The sequence below is a fragment of the Cryptomeria japonica genome, chromosome 8 (genome assembly GCF_030272615.1).
Source record: "Cryptomeria japonica chromosome 8, Sugi_1.0, whole genome shotgun sequence".
NCBI lineage: Eukaryota > Viridiplantae > Streptophyta > Pinopsida > Cupressales > Cupressaceae > Cryptomeria > Cryptomeria japonica.
The window spans coordinates 481,493,124-481,508,924 of record NC_081412.1 but is presented as its reverse complement, the minus strand read 5'-3'; the positions used below and the strand labels follow the sequence as shown (position 1 = coordinate 481,508,924).

The window sequence follows — 15,801 nt, the reverse complement described above, 5'->3', positions numbered from 1 at the left end:
GTGATTTTATGCCTAAGGCATCAATGTGCTACCGTTGGAGAAGTTTGTAACAGCAAAGAAGGTGCCATTGCTAGTCAAAGACACCATTACCAGACCTGAGACATTTTACCAGCCACCATTCCCAGGCAAAGCGTTACTTCCCAGCCATTGATTCAAGCAAAAACGTAATGATTTCTAGCTAATTGAGGGTAGATCGCTTCAACTACATGACTTGTGCCATGAATATGATCATTTCCAGAAGCTAAACACAATTTGCAGAGGTGTTCTCAGACATTTACATTTAGAAATCAGACCTCGAACAGCATATTGATTTCAAAGATATCATTTTCTGAGCCTTTCAAGGGTGTATTTAGACTTGGACATCAAAATCAGACTTAACCTAAGTCTGAAAATCAGGTTTATTGAGCAGGAATTTTCCAGATTTTGATTAAGATCCTCACATTTTTCAAAGTTTGTGTTACATAATGTTGAATTTCTGATTTTAATGTTGAACTTAGAACAATTCTGAAAAGTAATCATTAAAGTTATTTTATAAGGATATTGGCTTCTAGCTTCATACAGGTAGCATGTCAAAGGCGGGGATAGCTGCAAGAAAGTCTCAATTGAAGAATGTGCTTGAAGGATACTATTTAGAGTCGCAGATATCTTCCAAGCAGAAAAAAGTTCGAGATACTAACATGGAGTACATGGATAGGAAGAGGATGAAGCAGAGGATGTATGGAACGAAGAACCAGTTACGCTCTCCCTTGGCGGTCAACATCATGAAGACTGGAATCTACCATGCTGCTAGCTTCCCACCATCGATACAATGCAATGAGCTTATGGTTGAGTGTGCAAGGCACTACAATCCACAATCCATAACAATCAAAACAACTAAGGGATTGGTGCTTGCATACCTAGCCGAGGAGTCAATAAGAGAGGCATTTGGAATTCCTAGATACTAGGACATGCAAACAAGAACCAAAGAGGATGCTCAGGCTATATTCGAGAAAAGATCTGAGGCATGTATAACACTCGTCAATAATGAGTGGTTCCTTGAGGCAAGGCATCACCACTCCAAGTTACCTAAGCGACTCATATGCTTAGACTTCAAAGAGGAGTTTAGCCACTTGATATTTCTACTCAACGGGATCATGGGAGCACCTCAAGGAGCTCTATTTGAAACATGGATATTCTATTTCATTGAGGAGATATTGGATGGAATAGTGATGATCAACTAGGCGAAGATTATAAGCGACAACCTAGACATCTAATTGAGAAGTTTGGAGAGAGCAAAGACTTTCTACATGACTTCCTACCTAGTCTACATGCTAGCAAGGCAAATTGTATACAAAGGATTGATATGCAGAGGCGAAGTTAGAAACAGGCCAGGACAATACAAGGTGCATGATTGTTATCCACAACTCCACCTACATGAGAAGGAACAATATAGAAGGGTGAATGATACATTCGCCATGTACATCACACGATTGCTACAAGGTGGATTACATAGGCGATTGTCCAAGGAGGCAAAGTCATTAGTAGAGAAGTATGGATCATGGTATAATCAGTTTCATACCTTCATGTACCTAAGGATTCAAGGATTCACTTCTAAACCATACAAGCTTCCTAGGTATCCGACCGACAAGATGGTGTTACTTGAGGTAGTGAGGCAACAATCAGAGTTTGATTGCAATCAGAAAGGGAAGCATAGGCAAGGTATTACTTTTCCTATGCTTGAGAAGATGATGGAGATATCCCCCACCGCAGCAGCAGCAACAGAAATAGTTAACGAAGAACTAGAATTCTTCCATCTTGGAATTTACAAAGCCGGGAACTGTTTTGATCCATTTCAAAGAATCTCAACAGCTAAAGGAGGAAAGTTTACACACAAGATTGACATCGAGGACTATTGGGCAAATCTTACATATGAGCTTGGAGTTAGAAGAGAGATGTGGTCTCGAATGTCAGTGGACTTTATGAGGCAGTGTAACTTCTTCTTGATTCCTAATCAAGTGAAGGATGATGGGAATCATATTCATCCTCAATATGCAAAGGAGAAGGACAAGCCCGTTCCATCACCTAATTGGTCACAACCTGAGTTGGTAGATTTGAGTATTTTGATGAGTGAAGTAAATGATTGCTCCAAGGAATGGCTAGACAAGCATATAAATGAGATAAGGAGGGAAAATACCACCTTGACCTATATGAGAATGAGGAGTGAGGAGTCCTCCCTCAATGATAATGAAAGAACGATAAGTAATGTAAGGACAAATAATGATGAGGAGAGTCGGGCTCCTAAAAGAAGAAAAGGTGTGCTTGGTGGAACACAAGCAAAGGGTAAGGAGATTGTCAGTTAGGAATACAAACACAAGAAGCATAAATCTAGCACTCCTCAATTCACCATGAGCTCCTCCTTCGTTAGGGAGAATGATATGCCAAGAAAAGACAATAAATTCGAGCAAGCTTCCAATATGGAGATCCTACCGAAGAATGATCAAGATGAACATGCATTAGCACAATCGACACCACATGAAGATGAAGAACAGCAACCAGGATCTCCTACCATTCAACTTGAGGTCCATTTGGGTGATGATGTGGTGGATTTGAGTAAGAAGAGAGTTGAGGAAGAGGTTATTTCAGCCTTGAGAGGACTTGATGATGATCAACAACTCGAAGATGGGATGGAATTCTCTACGATTATTGATTGGTTGATGAGCAGTATGGAAAAGAAGAAAGTTATAGAGGCGCAGCCCTTTGAAGATATTGATGACTTCTTAGCCTAGATTGGTAAGGCTAAAGAGAAGGCGGCGAAGAAGTTCTCCAAGATTACTAGAGATGATTTAGGAACACACATTATGCAAGTGGCTGTCCCAACTATTGATACGTTTGGAGATGTGATCACTCCTATGGACTATCAGATTACTTCAATTGACCTTGGACCTACTACAAAGCAGCAAGAGTTTCAAGAGTTGAATGATACCACCAAGGTAATTGAGGCGCGATTGAAAAGAGTTGAAGAGAAGAAAGAAATGCTAGAGATGGAAAACAAGAGACTCGAGGAGCATATTGAAGGGTTGAATCCCCTAAGGCACGAGGATCCTACATGTGTTTCACCTATTGCTATTGCTCATGGAATACATACCAAGAGGTTGGAAGATGGATACAAGATATTTCAAAGCAAGCAGGTGACTTCCTAGTCTAGTTTGTCCAAGCCTTTGATAGAACAGCACTGCTCATAAGCAAAATACAATACTTAAAAGGAGTATGGGAAGAGTTCTAGCCAGTGCAAGACAAGACTATTCCTCGCCTCAAAGTGTTGAAGCGGATTCCTCATCTACATTGATCCAGGAGGGAGTTATTCAAGAGGGAAATGTTTATGATTTCCATGGATGGTATTGTTCATTGGCTATAAAGAAGTTAGTATTTGATCACGCAAAGGATGAGTGTGCAGAGATGGAAGGATCAATCCAAGAGATACAACCAAAGATCCTCGCATCAATTGAAGAGTTATTGGGACAAGATGTCCACACTTCTAGCAGTTTGAATTTGGAAGGATTGAAGCAAAAGATGAAGTTTGTTTACTTCAAAGAGTTGGATTCTATCAGAAAAAATCAGCCGAACGATTTGGTTTCCCTCATGATCCACATCAACAACTTGTGAAAGCTTACACCGGATTGGGAAAACATTTTCACTACTTGGTCAGATGCCTTGGATGTGATCCAATTGCAGCTTGATAGATTGCCAAGTGTCACAATGGAGGAGCTCAATTCAGTTATGTCCAAATTCATTAAATATGCAACTAGAGAGAGGAATGGAGGAAGGAATCTTCTAGAAGACATCCTGCTTGACGACTAGGCGACATTTCATTGGACCTCCTTTCTCGAGTTTTGTGATTCCACCTTTTTGATGTAAACCCTAATTAGGGCAATGTTGGCATGATCTTGGCCCATGACTTTAAATGTATCTTGGCCCTTCATTTCATTTTGAGACTCTATATAAACCCCTTCTCCTTTCATTTGTAAGAGAGACTTTTGAGAATCGTCGCTTATATGCTGGTAAATTGAATTTAATCATTGAACTTGGTGATTTTATGAGATCTTGAAGCGTTGTGTGGTTCTCTAACCTCCAAATTTAGTTTAGATTTTTTTTTAAGTATTGTAGTTGAATGAAATAATTTTTGAGTGAATTTATATAAAATTTGTTTATACATACCACTAGCTATTTGTTGATTGTGAATTTGCCTTGTGTGGTCAACTAGAATCAAATTCGAGTTTAACTTCAATTTTTGCTTGCACATTGATATTGATTGAATGGATGGTGTTGGTGTTATGAGTATGAATTTGAATATTAATTGAATACCCTAGAAGATTGCACTAAGCTTGTGTTGAGTTGTTCATTGAATGACAAGGCTAAGCCTAGTTGAATTTCACTGAGTCATTCACTATCTCTTGCATTCTAGGATTAAGATAGGATTAGAATAGAACTTCTTAACCCTTTCTTTTTGTATTTTATATAAAATCTTTGTTAGAAATAGATCAAGAGCTAATCTTGCAAAGTCATTAAGTTATTTAAAAAAACATGGTAAACCTACCTCTATTCAAGAAAATCTTTAGAACAACTGTGTAAGTCCCTTTGTGCATACAGAAAATCGCATTCACCATTGAGTTACCCACACGTCAAGAATTGAGATTAGGAACCTTGGAGTCGTCTTAGTTGATCATATATTTAGCATCTAAGGTGATTTTGTTCAAGAGAGTAAAATACTTTGGTATTTTATTATGTGTTAGAGGTGTCTAAAAACACATCAACAGAAGGGTCACTACCCCTTGACCCCATTCGGGGCTCTACCCAAAACCCCCGCAAGGGGCACTGCCCCTTGATCCCAAACCTCCACCGACCATTATTATTGTTAATGCAATCATTGCCATATTTTTTATGTTTATTAGTTCAAACTTCACTTAGTATGCCAAAGTTTCATTTGCAATTCTTGTACTTATTCTTGATTTGCTCCCAAAGTTCCAAAACTTTGCCCACCATTGTTAATGTTCAAATTTCAATGCAATCATTGTCATGTTTTTAATGTTTATTAGTTTAAACTTTACATAGTATGCCAAACTTTCATTTGCAATTGTTATACTTATTCCTTACACATCTTTTTATAACTGACTTCTCAAGTACTAGATGTATTTGTGCCACACACCCACTTAAGCCCTTGGTCACCCCATCAAGAAAACCTATGGAACCATGTATTAAATAGAATGTTTCATGCATTAAATAGAATTTTTAGTGAAAAGATTCAAAAAAGAATAGCAAGAATGACATTTGAAATAAAGAAAGTAACTCCAATCACCACCTAATGATAAGTATGAAATGTAGGTTAACACATCAATAAGGATAACAAACAAAAATTTGGTTTTAATTAACTACTCACCAAGCGCCACCATAACAAAGACAAAATTATGCAAAAAGTTGGAGGTAGAAACAACCAATTAATGCAAGTTGATGTATTTGTTTGAAAGAACAACTAGATTTGGCAACCAAAGAGTCTAAAGCTTGAATATATCAAAGGGTTCAATAACTGTGTAAGTATACAACATGCAAAGAAAAAAGAGCATACAAACATGAAAAATCACAAGAACTACCAAACAATATCAACATATAAAGGTTTGTTTCAATTGGTCTGCATACTCTTAGTATTTTAGCAAACATTTATAAGCGAAAGATATTGAAATAATATGAAAACCTGCATAGCGCCAGCTCCAAGAACAAGCTGACACGAACGGGTGTTGAAAAGCTTCAAAATGTCAACAACACGATGCACCACATCAGAAGCGAATGCTGATAGAGCATTGCTAATGTCCATGTACTCAGATATCATCTTTAGTAAAATTACACCACTGCAAAGCAGGTAAAAGGCATCATTGTTAGCACAAAAAAATGTCAAGAGTTATACTTACAATCCCTATTAACTTACTTTTCACTACCAAAACTAGTTTAATTTGCATGGTCTGCATTCAATTTACATAGAAATTAAGAGGATAGAAACAAAAAGAAAAGCAAAAGGGAACTAGACAGTAAATATAGGGAAATGATAAAAGGCCATATGTGGAAAATATATGAAGAGAAGTCACAAAACACTTCAGCATAAGCCATAATAATATTTATTTGTTGAATACTGTCAAGACCTCATGATGACATAGTCTAGATCAACACGTACCAGTTTACCATGTGATATCCCACACCTCTATAATTTATTGTTTTTATGTTTGACTTTTCACGCCCCTTTCTGCCCTTGCTACCTGTCTCTGGTACAGCATCTTTCACCATATCACGAATACTACTAGTGCTCCCTGTTAAATCTTCTGATTGTCTCAACTGATCCCTAGATGTTGACACTTCCCCTGATGATTTACCATCTACATTTTCATGTACACGATGATTTGAATTCTCCATATCAGTTGATTGAAGGACAACTGACTCCTCACTTATACAACTAGTTTCAGCAAATGTCAGGGAATTGACAATAGCTTGAAATTCATCTGGAACATCAACCGCAACCCATGTTTCTTGGTCCAGAACTGCACTAAGCTTTGCTATCTGCAATAACCCCAAACAAATCTCCTCAAAACAGCCTCCTTAAGTAATAAAGAGAATAATGGAAAAATCAAAACAGAAAAACAGTTCTTAAAAGATCTAACAAACAAGCTGAACTCTCCTAAAAGAAATCAAAATAATCCTAGATGCAAGTAAATCTCATAAATTTCATAATTATATGGGTTCAAGATACCTGTTGGAAGGAAATAAACTTACACGAGAACTATGCTGATAATCAATAAATGCTTTCGATTGTGACTGCAAACCCCCTCTGATGCTATAGCCCAAACGACCACCAATCTGTTCCTTGTAATCTTCTCAAAATTAAAATGATGCTCACCTTTAAATTTAATGCCATATTATCCTACAATTGTACAATAAACAATTGCACAAGTGATAAGACCAAAGATACCTTTTCAGTTGCTGATATAAAATCCTGAGTAATATTGTAAAGATTTAAGAAGTCTTGCAAGCGTAATTTTGGATGAATAAGTGCACGAACACCCAAAAGCTTGGCCCATCGCCCATGAGCAGTATCACAAGCTGCAAAAACAGCCTCTGCGTTTTCACGAAGTACATCAGCCCTGTAAAGTTACAATGTCACAATATCACTGAACACCTATTGGTGCCAAATTTCTGTCCAAAAAATCTAAACATAACAAAATGAAAAGATATAACACATTCTTTAGGTTCAAATGAAAATTTCAAGTAAGGAAGTAGGCACAATATCAACTAGTTGTTACTAATCAAACCATCAATTCATATAATTAGAAAATAGATCTATCACAATAACACATATGAGTGTTGAGTTATGCATTTATTACACGTAGTTATGCTATTTATTACACCTTAGGCTTAGTTACATTTAGCAATGCTTCTTTTTTTCTGAGAGTGAAATGTCACCTAAGTCCTTTGGAGTTGTGCTTCTTTTTTGGGAGAGTGGGCTGTCACCTCATTCCTTAGGAGTTATGTGTTTTTTGGTAAGTGAGTTGTCTTCCTTATATTTACACCATGAATGCAAGATTGGCAGAGTACTTGGCGAGTTTTTGTCACAACCCTTTTTTTTAATATTATTATTTAATAGTTTTATATAGAATTTTTTTATTTTATAATTTTGAAGTAAAAAAAAAATTATATATATACAAACATATATATATATATATATATATATATTAACAAATCGCATCTCCATCTCTTTGATTATTAATTGGTTTTAACTAATAGAAAATGGTATGGAAGTTAATGATGACTCGTGCTTAGTAGGGAGTGGATGGATATAAATGATAGTGGAGTGAGAGCATGTAACTATAACTCAAGAGTGGGAATTCAATGCTATAAAATACATGTGCATGATATAAAGTTAGCAAAGACAAAAAATTTCCCTCAACCATTGAGAGAAGTGGCAGTTGAAAGAAGTAGTGGAGTCGTTTAACAAACTCACCAGCCACATGTAATAATAGATGCTCAATTTAGGGAATAAATCTTGGAAAGACAAATCTTTATGCAGGCATCTGGAAAAAAGAGGACACCACTTTGCACTCGATAAGGAGACTTCACTCTTTCTAATGAATCTGAGATAGATATATGATATGTTCATCTTCGTTCAAGAAATCATTATTGGAACATATTTATGACTGTAATAATGAGACCGTTGCATTATTATGTTTGACCTTATTTTATTTGTACCATAGAAATATCGACTGTTGACTAAACCTTTCACGAATCACGTATTGCCAATAAGTTTGTTTGCTTTTTACATACTGCTGTTCTAAATTGTTAGGGCTGATTGCAGTAAAAACTGCCCTTACATAATTTATCACCAATTTTAATCATTTCTAGGTCTATTTCTATTGTCTTCGACCTTTCCGAAACATATTGAAGTTCTTGATTTGCTTTAGATTTGTAAAAGTTATATTACAGCTGCCTGGTTTTCCTTTTAACACTTCAAATTTAATTAGAAATAGAATTTTTTTGACAAATAAATTAAATATGTCATACCAACCCATACATAATTAGATTTCTACTAATAATGTAATTTGATTTTTACCATCACCAACAACTTCAAGAGCTTGGAAGATTATAAGCATTACTTAATAGAAATTCTGGGAACACGTTACTATTATAGCTTAAAGAATAGTGAGAGAAGGGCAAATAAATATGATTTCTTTTATTGTTAAAGGATTTCTTTTATGATCCAATTTAGAAGGAAAAATAAATAGTTGTTATTTAGAAGAGTCATTAGCATCTTTTAGAAAACTTCTATATTTTATGGTTTTGTTATCTTCTTAGAGGATTAGTAATGAAATAAAAATGTTTTCTAGAAATACAAGTTAGATATTTATAAACTATTTTTGTAGCTATGTTACCTAAGATCTTATAATAAGGGTGTAGCGATATGTTTAACTATCAAAAGGTGTACGAAGTTGTATGACTTAAGGTTTGATGTAATTGATTCTTATTACTAATAGTATGAATTTGGCATATAGCATAATGACCATTATCCTTATAATAATGTTATTAAAGAAGTCACTAACGAGTAAAAGTATCATATGATAGAAAATTATTGGGTAGATTGTTTCCTTCTAATGATGGACTATCATTAAATATATTGGAGGTATCATTCAATAGCTTTCTATAAGGTTCATTTGAAAAGGGCCTTTATTTGTATTTTGGAGAAGTTTGGATAAGTGAAAAGACATTAGCTGACAACGAGAGATGTGTTATGTTCTAACTCTTCTAGACCTTTTGGTGGTATCATTCTATAGCTTTCTATAAGGTTCATTTGAAAGGGGCCTTTATATGTATTTTGGAGAAGTTTGGATAAGTTAAAAGACATTAGCTGACAATGAAAGATGTGTTATGTTCTAACACTTCTAGACCTTTTGGATAACTAATGATTTAGTATTCTAATCTTATTTTTTCTTTTTCAAGAGTTAGAGAGATGTCCATATAAACATATTCTTAGTAAAGATTTAAGTTCCTTATTTATGACCCTTAAGTTAATGTTTTCTGCAAGATATTAGAAGCCCAAGGTGCCCTTATCTTTAACCTTTATGATTATAGTGATAGGTTAAGCAATGATAACTAAGAATTGTAAAAGCTTGTATATAATATCAAATCATTGTGAGTTGTCTAGGTAAACTTAGTTAACAAAGGGTTATGAATCATATTGACCATTAGCTTGAAATTGCCGTTTAACAATAAAAGAATGTGGTAGAATGTATGAAATTCAATTGCTGATTTGATCATGCCTTAAGGATACTCCCTAATTTTGTAAATGAAACTAGACCAAATATCAATGATGTTTTGACTCATGTCTTGATAAGCTTATATGCATAGGTAAGTAGCTGTCTTTGTGAATTGCGTTTAAACTAGTTACATGATAACTTTTAATTATCAAGGGATAAGAGATGACATATATTCTTTTTGAACAGAACTATGGGTTGCATTGATTGATGCATTGTCATGCACATAGGCACTCTTGTATTCCTTTGTGTGCTCATGTATATGTTGTGAGATTTTATATTCATTGCAAGTAGTTGTCTTACAGATGTTGCACGGATGTTTGTCTTATAGAGGAATTTTCCTCCCCAGCCAAATTCCTCCACAAGGTCATTTCAGCGCCCAATCAAGGGTACAAACTGAGGGTCTGGAGGATTTCTCTTCCTTGGCCAAAATTCCTACATACTATAAATTCAACACCCAAGCATGTGGGAGAGTGCTAGAACTGGATGAAGGAGGAATTTTCCTCCAAACACAAGAATCCTCCACAAGGTCATTTCAGTGCCCAGTCAGGGGTATAGGGTGCCAAATTGGGGTAAGGAAGGAATTTTCCTTCCAAAGTAAAATTCCTCCATTGCATGGAGCGCCCAAGTATGGTGTAGAGCACTGAACAGGGGTAAGGAAGGAATTTCCTTCCAGGTGAAATTCCTCCACGTGATGAAATTGGCATTGGAAGAGGGGCATAGAAATCCAAGTCAAGGAAGAATTCAAAATTCCCCTCTTTGGAAGAATAAATTCACCGAAGGACAAAATTCCAGGAGAAATTTCAAGACAACGTAAAATTGATCAAGGAAGAAAATTTTCTCTCTCCTGAATTCCGAAGCTTAAAATGGGAAAAATTCATAAAAATAAAGGAAAACTAATTAATTGACCAAAAATCTCCTTCAAGACAAGATGAACTCAAACCACGAAAAATTCTTCCCAGATAAAAAATTTCTTGCCACGGGAATTTTCTCTCTCCAAGAATTCCAAACGACCGGGATTCCTGCAGGAGCGGATAAATTTGTTAAAATTCTTCCAAAGCAGGAAAATCTTCCAAAATGTCTTTTGTGAGCCCAGAATGGAAAGATTCTTGTAAAGGATGAGTTGGCGACATGCACAAAGAATATTCCGTATTAATGGAGCACAACCAAGAAAATTATAAATGACGACGAGGTCCACTTGCATGTCGAGAATCTATTGAATGCATGGCGGCATGATGGCACATTTACTACTCGCGGGCGTTTGACCAAGCGGCATGTTGATGTGTGTTTTATGCACATACAAACACAGAATAAAATACCAAAGTATTTTACACTCTCTTGAACAAAATCACCTTAGATGCTAAATATCTAATCAACTAAGACGATTCCAGTCCTTGACATGTGGGTAACTCATTGGCTTAATGTGATAATGCTATTTTCACTCGGGGACTTACATAATTGTTCAATTTGAGAATTTCTCATGAATTTGGATTTGGAATAGGTATACGGATGACTTAAGATTTTGCAATGAAGTTCTTGGTTCTAATCTAACTAAGATTTCTAAAAAAAGGGGCAAAAGGAATAGGGTTTAGGAATTCTATTCTAAAGCCTAGAATGCAAGAAAAGGATGAACGATTCAATGGAATCCTACTAGGCAAGATCTCACCATCAAATCGAACAATTTGACACAAACTCGGTGCAATCATCTAAGGTATATTTCAAAGATGTTCAAATCATTACCATCAAACATTGATACCATTCAGATTAAAGCATAACAATGGATGTATAACAATTGAAGTTGATGCATAAAATTCCAGTTGACCACGCAAGGCACATTTACAATCAACAAGAGGCTAGTGGTATGGACTAAATGGATTCCACACAAATGCATTGAACAAATTCCTTCATTCAATCTAAAATACTTGAGAGCAAATTCTAATCTAATTTGGAGGCAATCGATGGAATTTTACCTCCCAAGTCAAAGTTGTCAAATCTAGGTGTAAATAATGAGCTGGTAAAAATGTCTAAGTCTGAGAACAGATCTGAAAATAAGGTTTCAGACCTAGGTCAGCGATGAAAACTCTACCAAATGCTCAGAAAATGATAATAAAGTGCAATTTTCCAATTGTAGAAGTGACTGGAAATGAAAGGTACGTCTGAAGACAACATGAAAATAAGGTTTCAGACTTTACACCAGCAATGGTGTACTGAGGAAATGTGTCCAATCCACCCTGAAATGCCCTCAAAGTGACCCCTATCTGGATTATTATCCAGATCAAAATTCATTAAAACATCGCCTTTCATCAGCACAATCCTCTGCATAAAAATCCATCAAATTTGATCATGAATTACCCTAGTGGAAAATCGGTCATCATCAAGAACTTGAATTTCATCCCGCATCAAAGTCATCTACACTCCCAGGGGAAAAACATGGGTCATCAAGATAATTTCCCAACACAATCAAAAAATTACCCTCCTGGTGGAAAATCGCCCTCCATCAAGAACTTGAATGGGGGAAAAATAAGGTCCATCGAAAATCTAGTGGAAATTCATGACCCATCGGGATTTTGAGTGGAGGAAAATCATGAGTCATCGGAAATATGGGGAAAAAAGCACCTCCCATCAGGATTTTTGACCTTTTAACCATTAGAACATGGAATTTCATCAGGATTTTAATGATTTTTCCACTCAAAATCATCCAAACACCAAATTTTCAATAAAACGCATCAGGACTTAAGCCAAATTCATCAATATTTGAGCGAGAAAAAAGGTCCATCAGGATAAAGTGCAAATCTAACTTGAATAACCTCCTAGGAGCAAGAAAACAGCCCTTAAAAGACCTTTTAACACTTGGGCACAAAAATATCACCGACTTGGACGTTTAAAACTCGTTCATGCTCAAAAGGGTTTAGACTTAGACAAAATTAGGATCACTTAAACATCTAACACTTTAAACATTTGATCCTATTCAAAATTTCAAAACCCTAATAACAATTAGGCATGATCACGTTTCAAAACTTGAGACTCGAACACTGGAAGCTCAAAATTGTCGGTTACTACCAAAACCCTAAACTAACCAGACGCGAAAAGTAAGAACGAGGGGGTCACATTTGCAATGGAGCGATGTGTGAAAAGGTCACAACACGACGACTCATTCAATGCATGGCAGTCAACATACTTAATGAAATAATGTAGCATTGATTGCATGTAGGTGATTTTGGAGATGGGGCATTGAAAGCATAATGGGCGGTTTCTAGCTTGATGGGGGCATTTATTACGTAATGGGCGAACTTGGTAGATAATGGTGCATTTAATGCATAGTGGATGCCATTTTTGGTAAGAATGTAATTAATTGATAAAGGACATGATGGGTCATTAATATTTATTCCCACCTTGTTGCATCATGTGTGTCGAATCTTTTGGGTCAAACCCTAATTAGGGTTTGCATGTAAACAAGGCTGGAAGCCTATATAAGGAGGTGACCCCTTCATTTGTAAAGCAAGGAGATCTGTATGAAATTGTTGCAATAAGTTATTGAGATAATAACAATGACGCATTGTTCTCTGATGGTGTTCACTTAAGTTATTTTTCAAAACTTGCATGTTTTCACCTTCCTCACTTAAGAGTAGAATTTTATTTTCAATTCTTAAGCCAATGAAGTCGATTGCAGTGTTCTAAAGAGAAGATTGTATGCACATACCTTTTGTTGGTAGATGATTTCTATCAACAGTGCAAGGTTGGACTAAGCTCTTTTTATGTGTATACTTAGCCTGAATTGTTGCATAAACATTGTTCTCTAATGGTGTTCATCGACAATTTAAAATCTTTTAAACACATCCCTTGAAGATTGCACCCGTTTCATGTAGTTGTCTATGTAATGTCCCCACTTTGAAATAGAATTTAATAATAAATGATAATAATAAAATTAAAACATTAAAAATTAAATTAAAATATAAAATAATATAATTAAATATGATGAATTAAAAATTAATTAAGTTAATGAAAAGTCAAAAGACATGAAAGGAAAAGTTGTGACTCCCTCAACAATGAGATATAAAAGGGAGAAGAGAACCTCATTTGAGAGGGGGGATAATTTGGAAATGAGAAGCGGATCCGATTTAAATAATAAGTGCAGATCTGATTATAAAAGGCCGTGTCTCTTTCAAAGGGTAGAAATAATGAAGAGTTGTACTCTTTCAAAGGGTGCTAATGGTGAAAGGGTATGTCTCTTGCCAAAGGGCATACATGATGAAGAGGTGTGACCTCTCCCTCACATTGAGAGATATAAAGGGAAGGAATCAAAAGCATCTAGTGACATCACCATTGATCAGAACAGATCAGAATTGTTATCAAGTTACAGGCAGTAACATTTATGTTTTGGGTGGTATGCATGGGGATGTGCTTAATATGTATGCTTAGTATATGAAGCCTGATAAAGTTGTTATGCAGAATCTAGTAATAATATTGTTACAAACTGCAATATGTATCACAGTCACACTTAATATCGTATATATTCATAATACATTAGAAGTTAGTGTACTTATAGTCTAAATCATGTTATTATTGTCAATATTTAAGAAGATGGGGATGAGATGTTCCAAAGAGGGGCAGTCTAAATCCAAGCAATAGGTTAAGTCCCAAGATAGGGTGGGGATCAGCGACCCATAAGCCTTGAGGGTATAGACCCAAGATAGGTAAGGGCTTGGATCTGTAAACTTTGAGGGAACCTATTGTAGTTGGTCTCTAAGCGCTTTGGTAACATACGTAAACCCTTCTCCCTTAAAACTGAAGTAGTAGCAAGGTTTGATATCTATATTATTAATGATATTAATCACCTAATGAGGAAAATAGATAAGCACTTTTTAATAACTAATTGAAGAATATCAATCAATTTTAATATATTGAAATAGATCAGGTAAGGGACATTACAGTCTACTGGTGGCAAAGTGAAGCACGGTTGATCCTATCCTAAACATTGCTATCTATTGAGTTCTTAGATTTAGGTTAGTCTTACTAAACCCTTTCCCCTTTAAATTTCAATTCATTCCAATTTAGTCCGTTTGAAGCAGAAGCATCACAAAATTGCTATACTTGATGACGAAGTTCCAGCCACAGTGAAGAAGTGAAAGAATGATCCAAACGTAAGTCCCCTTGGATTACCAACAAACATCAAAACCAAACAAGCCTATATCCGTCGGAAAGTCGCTAGTACGCAGTTGGAACCTTTGAGTCAATGTATAATCTTCTTGCAATCTTAGCATACATCTGCTTTTGATCAAGAGAGGATAAGGTGACAGTTGGGAAACTTTATTGTGTTGGTGTGGTCACGAAACGCACGTCAACAGGGCCCAAGCATTACTTGAAGAAAAAACAAACAAAAAAACTATTTTTTGAAAACATTTTTGAAATACCTAATTTCACCATTTAGTGATAAAAATTGTGAAAAATGAAATGTGCCATGGAGGTTTGTGTGGTTTCAAAAGGCCTTATTTGGGTTTGGTAGTGACGTTTCCTCCAAACCCCAATGAGGAGTGTTGTCCCTCAACCCCATTGAGGTCTCCATTCCTAGCCTCACACTAGTTGTCGGGATCTTTTTGTCACTTAAGTAGCTTGATTACAATAAGAGAGTGACGACAAATTGCGATATAACTCGAGTGCATTGACTTAAACGTTATTATCACACAACTTGCCAAAAAATCTGTTTAGATGAGGCAACCTCTACATATGACATAGCTAGTGGAAGGGGCATTGTAACTCATTTAAAGGTTGAACTCTTTTTTTTGTCTATGATATGTTTTAAACTCTACTTTTCATTTATATATAATGGAAAATTGGAAATTAGTAATATCTTCTACAAATTCAAGAATGTGATTTTCAAGAATATTCTAAAAAAATTAACAATTGTTCTATAAATTCTCTAGTTATTGCTGAGTTTGTTTGAGTTTATACCAAGTCCTTAGTTTTTAAAAAAAATTGGACC

The 15,801-nt window shown here is 35.6% G+C and overlaps 1 protein-coding gene across 2 annotated transcripts in view; it reads right to left on the bottom strand.

The window, feature by feature from the left end:
• LOC131077299 (vacuolar protein sorting-associated protein 54, chloroplastic) overlaps positions 1 to 15,801 on the bottom strand; it is a 158,783-nt gene that overhangs the window by 55,221 nt on the left and 87,761 nt on the right. For both annotated transcript variants that reach the window (XM_058014762.2, XM_058014763.2), the window contains exons 10-13: positions 6,989 to 7,160; positions 6,793 to 6,876; positions 6,200 to 6,579; positions 5,726 to 5,879 (exon numbers count right to left, since the gene is read on the bottom strand). In XM_058014762.2, coding sequence (XP_057870745.1) covers positions 5,726 to 5,879; positions 6,200 to 6,579; positions 6,793 to 6,876; positions 6,989 to 7,160 — 790 coding nt within the window. The remainder of the gene's footprint in view (positions 1 to 5,725; positions 5,880 to 6,199; positions 6,580 to 6,792; positions 6,877 to 6,988; positions 7,161 to 15,801) is intronic.